The sequence below is a fragment of the Nesoenas mayeri genome (assembly GCF_963082525.1).
Source record: "Nesoenas mayeri genome assembly, chromosome: 2".
In the NCBI taxonomy this organism is placed as follows: domain Eukaryota; kingdom Metazoa; phylum Chordata; class Aves; order Columbiformes; family Columbidae; genus Nesoenas; species Nesoenas mayeri.
The window spans coordinates 114383718-114399585 of NC_137543.1; the positions used below are offsets into that span (position 1 = coordinate 114383718).

At 36.5% G+C, this 15868-nt stretch overlaps 1 protein-coding gene across 2 annotated transcripts in view; it reads right to left on the reverse strand.

Annotated features, from left to right (window-relative positions):
* Nucleotides 1–399: 399 nt before the first annotated feature.
* The window catches only part of SEPTIN7 (septin 7), a 63119-nt gene continuing 47650 nt past the window's right edge, over nt 400–15868 (reverse strand). Inside the window, exons 6-13 of one of the 2 annotated variants that reach the window (XM_080339906.1) lie at nt 15250–15342; nt 13941–14037; nt 11759–11810; nt 10748–10873; nt 6897–6917; nt 4006–4141; nt 1893–2032; nt 400–1334 (exon numbers count right to left, since the gene is read on the reverse strand). In XM_080339906.1, the coding sequence (XP_080196032.1) occupies nt 1295–1334; nt 1893–2032; nt 4006–4141; nt 6897–6917; nt 10748–10873; nt 11759–11810; nt 13941–14037; nt 15250–15342 (705 nt within the window). In that variant the 3' untranslated portion in view covers nt 400–1294. The remainder of the gene's footprint in view (nt 1335–1892; nt 2033–4005; nt 4142–6896; nt 6918–10747; nt 10874–11758; nt 11811–13940; nt 14038–15249; nt 15343–15868) is intronic. The other variant, XM_080339907.1, reaches the window with a different exon arrangement.

Consider the following 15868-nt stretch of genomic DNA (forward strand, 5'->3'; position numbering starts at 1 on the left):
CGAGACACAGAGAAAACCGAAGCCGGAGCAAGCGGAAGGCAGCCCGTGGTCATGGACACTTGGTGCCCTCTCCTGGGCAATTCAGACCCTGCTCTTGCCAAGCCAGAGCACAGACACCAAAAACTTCATTTTCTGTCGTAACCGTTCAACAGTACAGAGTGTTTTCTATACCTTGAACTCACTCCTCGGGCAAATCAAAGACACGGGTCAATCAAATCCGGACGGAAGAGAGAAAGTTCAAACACCTCCCGGAGAAGAGCTCGGCTGTTTCAACTCCTTCAAAATTTCTGAGGCGGCAGTGTGTTACATCACAACATTGTTTATTATGTGACTTTTTACAATACAAACAAAAAAATACAGAAATGCAGTATATGAATACAGCTAAATGCAAAATGGTGATGTTTTTCTTGAGGCCATATTCCCATTTCTAGTAAAATCAAGAAAGACTGCACACAGGTAGAAACAGGTTGGAAGTTAACTCCACAATTTTGCCTAGAAATGACCTATAAATGCGTTTTCCTGCTACTTACCATAAAATGTAAAAAGGGAGTTAAAGGAAAAGCTTTACTCACTGGTTCCTACCATATGAAAGAAGCTATATTCTATTTAGGAGGGCCAATATATGGAAAAATATCTAAATTAAATGTTGTTACAAAAAATGAAGCAGTAATGAGATCCTCCTGGCTAAAGAAGTTACTAAATGAGAATAGCATATATTTAAAGAATCCAAAACATAAAAGGGTTGTTATAAAAAGCTTAGGTGCACTGTAAGCCTACAACTTTTGTTTTTCCATGTGTACTTTTAAACAATGGAAGTGTCAAAAATAGGATCAACTGTGTTAGACTAAATTACATTATTGTATATGCTGCACTGAATGGAATTCTTGTATTATAATAATAGAGAAGCATTGTTTGCATCATATTATGGCAATTTATCCTCACTAAAAACCGTCTAGAGTCCTTGCATTTTTTAACATCCTGTAAACTGTCAAACCACCAGAACATGATTGTACAACAGTAAAATGTTTCCTTTTGCATTAAAATGACATCTGTTTATAAAAAAAAAAAGGAAAAAAAATGGTACTTAGAGCTGTTTTATTTTTCCAAGTACACAACACCCTAGACAATTCAAGGCATCTCATTCTCCATCAAAATTAACAAAAATTTGTCATGCTGTTAAATCCATTACTATGGATACAACTGGTGCAAAATTGGTCGAACGGATCCAACAAACACTGATGTCCAGGCTGGCATATTGGCAACTAATACATAACTGGTGGTCAAAATGATGTATTTAAAATATCTTCCCTTTCTTCTTATTCTTTTCCAAGGTTCTAAAATGATATTAAAAAAAAAAAAGTTGGTTAAAATAATGCATACATGCTCTGGTTTAAAAAAGAAAAAAAAAATCAGTAATATACATATTTTAAAATAAGCATTTTAAAAAGCTTTACTGGTTGCAATGCAAAGCATAGAACTTATTACGTGCACAGTACTTGTGCTGCATGAAGTCAAGCAATGCATTTATCACTAGATTTCCCATTCCAAAGAGTAGGAGAATTAAACACCTTCATTCTCAAGGTTTTAATTCTTCATCTTTCAGAAGTCTGATGCAACCTAGCTTTCAAATACAAACCACTTTTCTACATGGATCTAGTTATGTATGGATACAACGTTTTCAAAAGTTAAAATCTCTTTAGAAGCCAATAATCTTCTCAATATTTCTGATATATACCCATTTATAACTAAACGCAGTTCAGCATTCTTCTTGGCTTTGAAGTGACACTCCCTTGGTGGTCAACCACCACTGACCATTGTTACCACAGAAACTGCCTTTTAGCAGAAAGCTGCAGAACATTGACTGTGAACTGCAGGACAAGACTCCAATTTACCTGGAGGAATTCTGTTGTTCCAAAATACGTTGTTGAGCTTCCCAGTTTGCTTTCTCTTCCTCAAACTGGCGACGCTTTTCCTCTAATTCTTTGTGTTGTGCCTCCAAATTCTTTTTCATCTGCTCGTGGCGTCGTTGCAGCTGGAGAAAAAGTTATGAACAGAGTCAGTAAGCACAGAAAACACAGCAACTTTTGGAGCTGTAGTAATAAACATCAGCAACTGATGCAAGAAAATACAGTACTATATTTTCTCTACAGAGAAAAGTAATTCAGACCAAAAACTATAAGGTTATAGATATTGCCAATAACAAAAACAAAGAGGGTATTAACTGTAAAATGAGGCTATGGGATGAACAGAAATCTCCCCAAACACTGCCCAAGTTAGAAATAGGAGTTGTAAGCAGCTACACATGCCAAATAAAAGGAAATTCAAGAATACTAATGTTAAGAAGCAAATTGCAGAGTATTTGAGTGGCAGTAATGCATAAATTAGCATCATCTTTGACTTTGTGCGGGGGGAGGGAAACCCAACAAACATTGATTTCATCCTATACTATTAAGTATAGTAAGGATCTATTTAGGAAAACATTAAGTGGATTAACTTATTCATTAATTATTATTATTATTGAACTGTCTGTACTGCTGGAACAGTATAAGAAGTCTCTCCTGCAAGTTGATGGGTCAGACTGACAATCAAATGTGTTGTACGTGAGAATGGTAACACTGTCAGGAAAACTGATTCCTTTTGTGTGGTGTAGCATGTTTTTTAAATTGAGTTAAATAAACCTCCCTCTTTTCTTACTCTCTTCTAAGTCCCTGTCTAACACAAGCCCTTTAAAACGTATTTCCTTTCACAGCTTTTTCTTTTTTAGTACTTTATGTTCAGCACTGTCTATTGCCTACTCTTCTGCATTTAGAGAAATAAAACAGAAGGTTACAGTCATGAATGGTGAAGAAAAAAGAATGAATTCCAAAATGTTTAAAAAGTGATAACGCAGGATGCACTCAGTCAAAAAGTCATGAGGTAGTACATGCAAAAAAAAAATTCTGGTTGGTTTTCATACATCAAGCAGAGTGTGGAAGCCAGAAGTGTAAGCGGGTTCAAAAAGAGTAGAGACAGAAACTGAGAGGGGATAAATCCAGTGAATAACTAAACATCTTGATTCAGATAAAACACCTAGCTTTAAAATCCTCCAATTGCTGACTGGTGCATCTTAGCATTTCTATCCCTATCTATTCGCTCGTTTAAAAGAAGAAAAAAAATCTAGATTGATACATGTATTTTTTTTTTTCCTCTGATCCACTATGCCTTGGTTCCTTACAATGCCTTGGCTGCCAAGCATTTCAACTATTCTTCTAAGTTTCCTCACATTGCCTCAAATTTAGAGCCAAATTTTCTATAGGAACTTGCGACAACTTTGAACTTCTCTATTACGCTTCTTCTGGGAAGCTGCTTTCTCAAAACTTAATTTTCTGCTTAAATGTAATTTTACAATAGTCTCTTCAAAAAGATCACTTCCAAATCTGCTTGAAGCCCATAAAAAGCAGTTTCACTGTGAGGACTTCACCTGCAGATGACAGAATCGGAGTTAAATATCCATAAAATTTATCCACGTTCTAATGAGACCAAATCACTGACAACAATATACCCCTGATTTGCTCTTAGTCTAGTAATTCTCACGTAGGTGATTTCTTACAAACATAATGTGAAATTCCCAAAATGTTTTTTTGATATATAAAGCAAATTATCATTACTACATCAGCTTATGTAAAGCATGAAAACCACAAGAACCTTTTAAAGCACTTGAAGGGCATAAAACATTCCAAAGAAGTGAGAGAAAAGAAGATGAGTAAGAAAATTGAGACGTATTTTAACATACTGTGAAAACAAAAAGAGAATGCATGTCAACATGCAAATTATTTTAAGTTTGGGCTTATACCATTTCCACAAAGAAAACAAACTGAGAAAGAATAACTGAGTTGTCTTTAACCATAGAATTCAACTACAGAATCAATTCCTAGCCAGAGGTGATGTTGCAAAGTCTTGGCAAACAGAACCACCTCTACACTTGTTCAGCCTCAAGCACATTGGAGTTTAAGACATTTCGATTACCTCAGCTTCAGAGTCCTTCAGTTTCTGAACCTTTTCTTTGACTTTCATCTCGAACACCTGTTCCATTTCCATTTCCATTTTCTTCATTTTGGCTACGTGCTCCCTCCTTTCCTCCTCCATCTGTGCCAATGGGCTCCTGCCAGAAATCCAGAAGAAGCAGTTAGCTATGTAAGAACTTTTTTCCTGTCTATTACATTAGGGCATCTGTAAAAAACAAGATAAAAATGCTGAAGTATTAAGATAAATAACATCGCTGTATGTACTGCTAACTTGAACTCAATTGGCATTATTATACTAACTGGTTAGCTAAACTTTCCTCAAAGACATTGCACACAAAATCTTTTCCTTCCCCACAATTGATTTAAATTACATTTAAGCTAACAAAAAATCTTGACTTTCTATCTTTAGTAGAATCTGGTCATGGGAAGAGAGGAAATCAAAGTTACAACAAAAAATATTGCATATTCCAAGTGATCTTCAGGCGTCCTGTTCTTTCCCATTCAAATATATACCAAAAATTAATGGACATAATAAGTTGGAGAGTGGTGCAGACAACAGTTCCATTTCCTCTCTAAATCTTCATTGTTCCAAGTGAGCCCAAGATTAAATTAACACTACAGCTGTGTTGAACGCTGTGGTCGCACTTTTGAAGAGACAGCAACTTCGCAAAAAAGGTTTGGGCAACCGAACATTATTATTTCATGAAAGTGTTAATTGGAATATTTTCCTTTAGAAAACTACTAATAAACTTAGTGTATAAAAATAACGTACATCGGTTTTAATTTTTCTCTACACTCTATGGTAACTACTTTCCTGGATTCTTCTGAATGTTTAAAGCTGTATAAGCCTGATATCCATGCTGTGGTGAGACAGGCTTTAAAATGCAAGTTTCACATTAGATATCCAATAAACAGGATGATTTTGATCTAATGATGATTGCTACATACAGTCCTGTAGGACTTTTCTGCTGTTCAGCAAAGGGCCATGAAAACAAATCACTGGCCTCTTGTGTCAGTTTTGAGTAGGTACAGCTTAAAATGACAAAGTTTTGACTATTGTGTTGGTAAAAATGAAGAACTGGATATATTTGGAACTGTTACAACCAAGCAGCAGAGGATAGCTACTGTAACATATGCAAAAGCCACTCAGATCTGCAAATTGTAAAATAGATGTGGCAGGTCTAAGCCACATTTTTTGATAGGCAAAACTATTTTTGTCTTCATTTCTTGGAAAAAATAACCAGACAAAAAGAAAAAGCCTGTTCCGATTCAAATAATGCAAAATAAGGCATTCTGAAAGGAGAAAAGAATTGACTAATTTTCAATCATGACTGAAACATAATTAGCAACATCTATTTTGATTCAGAATTTGCCACTCCTTCTTAGAGGAGCGAAGGTTATATATCAAACATAGTTAAGATCTGGTTTGACTATTAATGGCTCATTTTCTCCTTCCTGCTTGCCCATTTTCACCAACTAACCATACAGTCAGAGTTTATGTCATATGAACTTTTGACTCAAATACCAGTATTTTAAAGGTGGCAATTGGTGTGGGATGAGAAAGAAGAAAATGGCATTTCTGTTGAAAAGAATAAAAATTAAACTGAATCTGAACTAATAGGTGCAAAGCTTGGATTGGTGAGTAAAATGCTGTATAATATACACAACTGAAAATGATCTTTAGTCTAAGGTTTACTTTGGGCCTTCAAAAGGCCAACTGCTGGCAACTTTTGTCAAAGAAAATAAAACGGTTAAACACAGGTGAAGTACAATAAAACACAAAAATAAGAAGGAAAATGAAAGAAGAGATGAGCAACAGTACTTGTGGAAGCTAACCAGCTGTCACGACTGTTTTCTTGTTGGTACCTATTAGAAGCGTGAAGTTCTCAAATGTATCTGCTCTTCAAAAATTAACCTAAGAAGCAGATCTGAACACTGACGAATCATTGTTGCAGTCTCTACAGACTTGAAAGGGGAACAGAACCATCCTTCTACTGACAACATCATAATCTAATGGGGGTGTCATGCAAGCTCTGTTTGAGAAACTGGTAAAAATCAGTCTGCACAGAAAACTTAATAAACTAACAAGTGAGCATTTACAGCTAAGAGCTTTACAACTTAGGTCACAACTGGTTTTGTTAGGTCTTAAGCATGTGACGCGGGAAAACGCACATCATCCTGCATTCCAGGATGAAACTATACAAGGGACTTGAACAACAAAAGAGTTGAAAGAGAAAACAAACAACAACAAAAACCACAAAACAAACAACAAAAACAAACCACGAAACAAACAGAAACCCCACAAACCACTAAACAAAGATGTAAAACATTGAAGTGATTTAATAAGACATATGTTAAAACAGCCCTCTAAATTAATCTGCAAAAATTAAAAATTATTCTAGATATGCACAAAGTGGAACCTCTGCAAGCCAGTAATAAGATAATACCATGGCCAGGAAAGATTAAAATAACTAATTCCCCAGTCCTATGAAAAGTGGTAAATTTACAGATAAAAAAGATAACTCCACTGATTCTTTATAAGGATCTATATGAAGAGAATGGAGCTACAGACAGAAATTGTGGGAATGTCATAATGTATGCACTTCCGCTCAATGTTGAAATTGGACCAAATTCATCTTAAGGCTTAGCCAAAAAATTTCTGAAGAAGATGGGTTTTTAAAGAGAGATTTTGTTACTCAAAGTATTTATAATTTCTTAAGGTTCACATAGCACAACTTTAGAATGAAAAAGAACTGCCAGGGAGAAAAACAACGCCGAGAGCGGGATAACAAGAAATTGGTTTAAATTTGAAACATTAAACAATGAAATCTTTTTTGTGTTTATAAAATTTTTGTCTTTAAGTTTTTTGGAAAAATTTAAATGACCACTTACATGCCTTCAACTGTGTCAAATCTAAAAAACAAAAAATACAGAAGCTTAGCTTAGCATGCTTAAATAAAACCACAAAACCAAAAGCAATAATTAAAAAAGTAAATTCATTATTAATAGATTCCTAAAGCTAATTATGTGCTTCCCCAAAAGCAAGTTTTTCACAGTACAAGGAAAGACTGTTAGTTAAAACTTGTTATATTTATTTCAAATTCAGTTAGTAAATCACTACACCATGTAAATATTAATGTAGGTTTGATGTGCAGATACGTCCAGGAATAGCTTCCCTAGAATACACATGCTTTTAAAGCGGTTTTAAATCTTGTGGTGGCGTGAAGAATCACTTGCTCTAAACTGGCTTTTGGAAACCAAGGCAGTATCGAGGCTTCTCTGTTCATTTAAGAATTGTCACCTAGAAGAGGACATGATACTAAAACCTCATGAATGCTCCTGTGCTGCTAAAAGAGCACTTGACTTGCATGGCCAGCAGAGGTCTCACCGCGGCTGGGCTGGGCTCAGAAGAAGGTTTGGCAGCAAGGTCACCTTCCCAGAGCCTGGGGCTTAACCCCAACATACCTTATGTTAGAGCTTCAATAGCGCTACAGGAGGGGGGGAAAAAGTCTGAAAACAAGATTCGGATATTAAGCCTCACCATCTAGTAAGATGGGCTTAATAACATTAAAACTACTTCACAGAATTCACTAAGAATATAGAGAAAAGGAGTTAGAAGTAGTCTAAGCTAAGCTGTTAGAAGGACCTCTACACATCGTCTATTTTGTTACCCCGTGTGACAGGTTATTGAACAGATCAGTAGAGGGATAAGGCTCATCCTTACACTGTACAATACGACTTCCAACACAATACGATTTTAAGTTTAAACTCACTGAAGATATCGGCTTCATGCAGGAAACTGAAAAGATTTCTCAAATAAAGAATTTTAAATTTCACAGCAAATGTCAATTTTCACGCATGTCATGTAGTACACGTGTGAAATTACAATTACCATGTAGTTTGAAGACAAGTTATCCATGTATGTGAAGATTACCCTTGACATTTTATGTTATCTTTTTAATGGATGGAATGAGGTTGGAAATTTGAAGAAATCAGACACCAAACCTAAAACACAACAAATCTACATAACCATGGAAAATACATGCTTTGGATTGCTCTTAGGTCAACAAGTTACTTGTGGAACAGAGTTTCACCAAATCAAAGGAGACAAATCTGAGGGAAAATGATCAACTGAAGAAACTGTGTCAATAAATCTGCACAGTATTATAAAAACTTGTAGCAAAACTTGTATTTGTTTTCACGTTCACATTTTTGTTCGAAGAAATATGTTCACAGTTGCATGAAAAAACAAAGATCTGCTAAGATCGTAAAAATACAGCGTTTTAAAAGTACAAAAGGTCAATCCAGCTCCAACAGCTGCCAGCAGGGGATACTTTTGGAAAAGCGCAGGAACCACTGCATGTACATCTCTTTTTTACATGTACCCTTCCCAGCTTCCAAAAGAACAGCGGTGAAAGAATTAGATTTCCAGAGGACAAGTCAAATACTGCTCCATGTTGAGACACAGACACTTCTTTCAAAAGGCAAGCAGGCAAGCGTTAGAATTCCTCAGGGGGCACGCAGATAAGCTGTTAATATTTGTTCTTCTCCCTTTCAACTCATTTCCAGCAAGGCACATGGTTATTAGGAAAATTCCATCTACGCTGCTTCAATGAGGCCAGATTCAAAAGTACAAAACCACACTGAAGCCAAAAAAGCCTGTTAAGGCTTAAAAAAAAATGCTGCAAATCAACATGTGGATAAGGTAACAAGTATAACATCAGCTGCTTAATAACCAGTATATGTACTCAGGAATTTTATTTATCTACTTACTAAGCCACTCTCTGTTTGGAGGAACAAGCTGTAAGGGAAGATTCAAAATATTTCTTACAAGTTTGCAACAGATTTTGCCATCTTTAAGATGGCTGAATCAAACAAACTGATAACTTATTTCTTCTCTTGAAAAAAGAAAACCTGCACCAGTTGCATTTATTCACTTCTCAGGTGCAGCACTGCAGTGTTCTGAGTGACAGATTTCTTACAGATAAAATCATTCCAAAAGGCATCTTTACCTAGAGATATTCAGGTGGGACAGTAGAGGGACCTGAGATGGCAGGAAATGCAGAAACCAGCATGTTGCAGAAAGAGTAATCCCAGATCCCCTTAGCATAAATTCTAGCTAAAAAGGAAACACCAGCCGTGCTGTCTGGGGAAGGTGGGGAGAGGGCCAAATGAACAACACAAAACCAGTTTTCAACCTTTCTGGTAGATGCATTGATACAAAAATGTATCCTGTTATGTTTTTAATTTGGGAATAAATAAAAACCATCACTGCGTTATTCTTTTTAATAAGAACGCAAAATAACTAATCCTTACTTCAATTAGCCAACAGACTAAGTCTGTAGATGCAGACCAGCACAAATCTGAGCAGGCACAAGAAGTGATGAAACTGTAATCACTAAAATTAAGACTTTTCTAAATCTAAGGAAAACATACTAAGATTTGGGAAGGGAAAATAGTATTAAACAGCAACAACAAAATCCAAACAACTTCCTCTGATATCCAAAATTGCAATGAAAAGTTTCACTTTTCAGTACAGTAACAGCAAATAATAGTACAGTAAATAGTAATAGCAACTTAGAAGTCCTGGAGGAAATGCAGAATTTTCTATTCTGTTCTACTGTTTATACACTATTGCCTCAGCAAAGAGGACATTGGTTCAAGTTCTTGCGCTCAAGCACATTTTCTTGCCTGATGTGGCCACCTGCACCCTTTTCTTCCTTAATGTGCAAACTACCTCACAGGCCCCTCACCCCATTTTTTCCACATTGATTACCTCATTTAGTAACTTTATTTCTCAAAACTCCTCCTCTCTCTACCAACACCACCGTACTGTTATGAAGACAAGTGTAGCTTGAGAAATATTTCTAACCTACTTGCATTCAGAAGCCTTGAGATGCGAGTCAGGGATAATGTGATGGCAAGAAACACGACAGTGAGAAAAATTAATCACTGTGTTATGGACACATGAAGATCTCAGCAGTAAAAATCTTAAATTCAAGAGTGTAGATGTTCTCAAGTAGCATTACAAAATGAAAAATACAGTAGAGCCTACTTTTAAATCTTCCATCTGTTTCATCAGACTGGCAACCAACTTGCTGTCAGAGGCAAATAAAATGACATGCTAGGGTTGAAAAAACCCAGCAACAACAAAACCCAAACCCCTGTATTGCAACCCTCCTCTCATAAAAGACAGAGATGTTGCAATAATTTCCCTCACATGATAAGCAACCCTAGAAGTAGCCAGGGCAGCATTTCAAAGATGACACTAGCGCATCTGGATTTTCAACGTTTCTAAACAAATATTAACCCCTTCTTCTCAAAAACATCCCTGACACTGAGTATTGAGCATTCATTCCAAAAGTAGTATACATACCAAAATGGAAACCCCAATGAACAAAAACTTTGCAATAAATACCAGAGAGAAACAAAACTTATGAACAGAAATAGTAAATGTAAGGATTCTCTTCAGAACTGAAACTACAACCCAGTTATTTAACATGTTCACATAAACTAGTGCAAACTTTAACAAAAGAGAAAAAAAAAAATCATAAGTAAACCAAAAACATACAGTGTTCAGATCAGAACACAGTTGAAAAGGCAACCAATTGGAGGATAAATAGCAACAAAACCACCACCTCCCAAAAAACCCCCAAAACCCACCACACATACATAAAACCAACCAAAGAAAACAACACAGAGCAAAAAGATTACAGTGCAATACAACCTTAACAAGAACTTACTTTGTTAGCTGCCCTTTATTTTTGTTGTTATCAACGCCATTGTATGTAACAGCTGCCAGTTTTCTGCTTCTGTAGTTCTCATAATGTACATTGTTAGTGACATCCTTCAGGTCCTGCATATGAGTTCTGTCAATAAGTGTAATCAGCTTAGTGCACAAATACAAAATACTACCTGAAAAATCAGTCCCTGCTCATTTTGTAAATTGACTTAAATTATACCCCTCCATTCATGTTCCATTGCTCACAATGTTGTCATTCTTCCATTTACACAGTTGGCAAGACAGCACAGTCACAGAAATAGCAGATTATTTTGCAATGAACTATATCAAGTTTGCAATATTGCAAACATTAACTTGCAGGACCAATCCTCAGAAAATTTTGAGTTCTGTGGATAAACTTGCAAGCATTTGGAGAACAGATACGAAAAGCATGCATTACAACTGTAGCAGGTGTGCCATGTCCGGCAAGAAACAATAAATAAGCCAAAACCTCCTCATTTCTATCTTTTAAGTCTGCAAAAGCTAAATGTAAAGTTCAAGACTACAGCATTAGCTTCCTTTAACAATTTTCCACCATCGGCTTGGAGAAAAGCAAAGCTTAATAACCAAGGGTTGTTACAGAAGTTCAGTAAGTGACATCTGCTGTGAGTATAGGACTCAGCATCTAATACAACGAAGCACGGGCAGTCTTGCTTTATACAACCACAGCACTGAAAAAAGCCTACAACTAAGTACACATCAGCACTGACAACTTGGGTTCCTATGCTTTATCACAATTTTTAAGAACAAGTAATCAGAAAGTAAGGAGAACTACATAAAAAAAAAAATCACTACCACCACCACTTGCTAAATATGTGGTTAAATGATATCATAGAGTGTAAGATACTATTTACAATTAAAAATATGAGTATTGATATGAACTCACTAGCTCAAATCCTTTTTTTATGCAATATATGACTTTGTACTCTCCCAGGCATACTAGAAAACCAAATGTTAACTGTAAGTTACTTACCTTATCAACATGTTCCTCAGAATTGTGAAGTCACAGTGTTCACCATTTTCAACTACAGAAAGAAGTAAATTTTTGTTGAGATGCTAACAAAAGTAAGTGCCTTACACAGAGGCACGGCTTTGAGATGTCACCCATCTCCTACATTCATTCCAACACCAGATTACTTCCAGCCTTTCCTTACTCAAACAGTATGTGCATTAACAGTAGGAAAGTATTAACAATATACCAATATATCTTACCAGCAAAGTTCCTGTGCTCCCCTAAGACAGGCTGGCAAACTGTATTGACTCTGAGTCAATACAGCAGAATAAGCTACCACAACAGAAACAGTTTTGCCAGTTTAACTAACTTTACAATCCTTTGGAGGCCCTTCCAGCACAGCTGCATGAGGACCAGACACCAAGTGATGAGCTCAGCCTAGAACCAGCTATATCCAAAACCCTCACAAGACAGAATGAACACAATATATTGCTCCTTGCCCCATCAAATTAGTTCCAAAAATCTTCATTTTAATTTTAATGTGGATTTAGTTCTAACCAAGCAAAGGAAGGTCCTACATTTAGTTTGATGCACCTGCCTACAGACCAAAAGAGAGGGTTAGCAGCTGTCATTAGATGCCACCTTTTCCAGCTGTGCCTCTCATCCCATCACTGTAGAGGAGGCTGATGCTGTCGGTGGCTTTTTCCTGACAGATAATGAAATGGCACTGGAGGAAAATGCACACCCCAGACCGCTCTGGCATGCAGACAGAGAAGGCGACACACAAAGCTCTTCACACACATAAAACCACGAAGCAGGTTCCAGTGTGTTCCTGAAGTAGACATGGACACTTTCACAGGAAGGAGGAAGAAAAGCAAAATGAAGGAATTAAAAGGACCCACAGAAGTTCAGTGAATCCTACAAAGAAAAAGATGAAGCACACAGCCTCTTCTATATGCACTCCTGTGTTATTTTATTCTATGGTTTCACACAAACTGGTAAGTTCCACTCAGTACATGAAGCCATACTCCCAAAAAAGCATCGACTCCAAGTATTCTGTCCATAGCTGACAGACTCAAGGCCACTTAAAAAGGTTCCTTTTTAGACAGGCTGTAGTTCTCCCCTTCCAAAAGTTGTACAATCATGTGAGTGTGAAACATTTTAAAAGTTTTGTTTTAAAATAAAGCAGCACCATTTTTTCCATTTCCAAGTGCTAATACAAGAGCCTTAAAATAAAGTTTGATCCTCTCTGGTGCAGCTGGTTTTTACTTTCTGCCAAACCTCATTTCCTGCCAGACAGGCACTTCAAAGTGCTACAGCATTTCTCTTTAAAGTATTCATCCATACTCTGCTTGCTGGTAGGGTTTTTTTGGTCTGTTTTACACTGCATTGAATTTATAGTCAATTGCCTTCAGAGGGCAGAAGTAGCGAGAAGAAAAATTCTCTTTATTCAATACATGCACACTACAAGGAAAAAGTTCAATCATAATGGAAAAACATTTGAATAGTGATTGTTTCACTATACAGCGTGGTGCAAGCCATGCTATGTGCCATTTGAACAGCATTAAAGCACAAAGAACATCATGCAATTGTCTTTACGTCTCTATAATAGCATAAAGTAAGTTTTAAATAAATTAAAAAGAAAAAAAAAACACAAAAAACCTCACCACAAAAGAAGCCACTATCAGAAGTATTCAATTCATTGCCAACCAGTTAACCCAGTTACCTTCCCGTTGCTATACCCCAGCAATTAATACTCATATATTTTTGGGGAAAAAGAAAAAATTCTTCCAGAAACTCTAAACTGAATTTATGCTAGTCAAGCTGACCAAATTAACATTTATCATGTGAACACTTTAGAAAGAAGAATTTAAGAAACATAGGTTTTATATGAACAAAATTACAAGAAGAATGCTAGCAAACAGTTGTAAATCTAAGCCTCATCATCAACTCTAGTAAGTTACTACAGGTTTTACAACTCCTCAGTGAGGCTTCAACAGGAATCTGCTTGCAAAGTTTATTGTTACTGAACCTTTACCTTGTTCCAACACTGTCAGAACAACAAAATGGCATAAATAATAATAAATAACAAACAATACATCTCCAGGCCAAAGCACATTCCAAATTAAGCATTACAAACATTTCAAATACCGACTAGTGTCTGGTTAGTTTTAAATGGATAAAAATAATGGGAAAGCCTTACCTTCTGCAACACCCCATGGGTACTGCCTTCCTCTCACTCTCTTGCCATTGACTTCAATGATCGTATTACTACCTACCACAGCAAGAGGTAAACGGTCCTGCAAGAGAAAGTGTCACTTTTAGAATAAAAATTTCTTCTGCCAAATGATACTGAAAGCATGGCCATGTATAAACTTGATGTAAGCTCCTCAGTGCTATAACACTGCAAAATGCAGCTTATCTGAAGTGCAAGAATAGTTGTTTACTGACCTCTGTTTACTTTAATGGCATATATATACACGCACCCCTTTTAAATTCCTTACACTGTTGTAGTCTGTAAATTTAGTTAAGAAACAGACGTTACTGTTACTCAGTAAGCTAAGCAACAGTCAAACCACTTCCTATTTAACTGATTGCACAGTAATTATTTATCAACTCATATTCCCACTGGCTACAGGACTGTTACTTTGACTGGATTTTGTACCCAGTTTTCAAAGGTTTGCAAGTAACTACATCAATTTTTTGTTTTCAGCTGAACCAAAAATCCATCCAGTATAACAAGCAACAAAAGAGCCAAGAGCAGCTTCAAGTAGCTGAAAGGAACAGTGTACTAAGTATTTTGGATTATTGTCCTGGCTTTTATTCTGCTCTTCTCCTTTAGGCTCAGGCCCAGAATATCTTCTGTTTGTGCTATTTGTGTGTATCCATCCTAAGCGATTCCCACAGTAAGAAAAAAAATTTAAAAGCTCTTACAGGCTGTTAAAGCTACTGAATAAACAGAAGCAATGCTCAAGGAGCATATACAAGATGGACTCCAACATAAAACAACAGCCAAAAAACATGAGTAAACAAAAAAAAAGCCTTTCAACTGCCTGACAGCCCTTTGGATTTTCTTTAGTCATTTGTCTCCATTAAGGTTTCAGTATATCAATTCGTCAGACAGCTTTTAGCTGTAACACACAGACTCTGTGCCACTGCCCACCTCTGCCTGAAAGAGAACCTTTGCGTCCCTCAAGGATCAGAATCAAACAAAATGTGGTAGGTGGATAAAAGTCAAATAGGGCTGGAATAAAAAGGAAGTGATCTTTTAATAGTTTATTAAATAAGCACATGATCTAGTGCTCTAATTCTGAATTTTAGCCATTAAAGTACTCAAGTCACCTAAGACTGTCATCCATTGCCCCTGCTGAGGAACAGTGACTCTCAAAACAGTTTTACATCCAATTTTTATCTTCTACACATATTGGTGGGCTCTTCATTAATGACAAAAAAGCTTTACACTCTCTACCCTCCCCAACCAGTAGGTAGTTTTTCAAAGGAAAATAATTTACCTTTATCTTTTTAACAATCTTATTTTCTTCTTCATCATCCGTTTCTGGAAATTCATATATTTTAATTTTATGTTCTTGGATTTCTTTCATTATCTAAAACCAAAAACATGTTATTTGTCGGACGAATTCATACTTTGTAATAACTTCCCTTCTTGCTGCCATCAGATTGTCCATCCTTTTGTTTCATATGCAAAATCTTTGCATAGCAAGGTGACCAAGCTCCATCATAAAACTTGTACATCTTTAACGCCATCAGGTGACTACAAGGGATTATGAGCCAGAGCCTCACAGCTGACAGAATATTGTCCATCAACACAAGGCAGCAAAAATGAACATCAGTTTTCTACAAGAGGGCAAACAGAGATTTACGCTAATGGGAATTCTAATTGCACATGCAAAAACGAATATGAGACAGCTTAAATTCTCAGATCAATCACACAACTGAGTCTCTCTCAAAAAAAAATATTTGAATAGATAACTGCAGGCATACTTCAGCCCTTTGAGTTCCCACAATAGCTACTGCTGTCACTCCTTTTCTTTTCTGTTTCTAGCTCACCTGAGCAGCAGTTGCTTGAAGCAGGATCACCTGCCTACTTTAATAGAGCTTGTGACTGGCAGA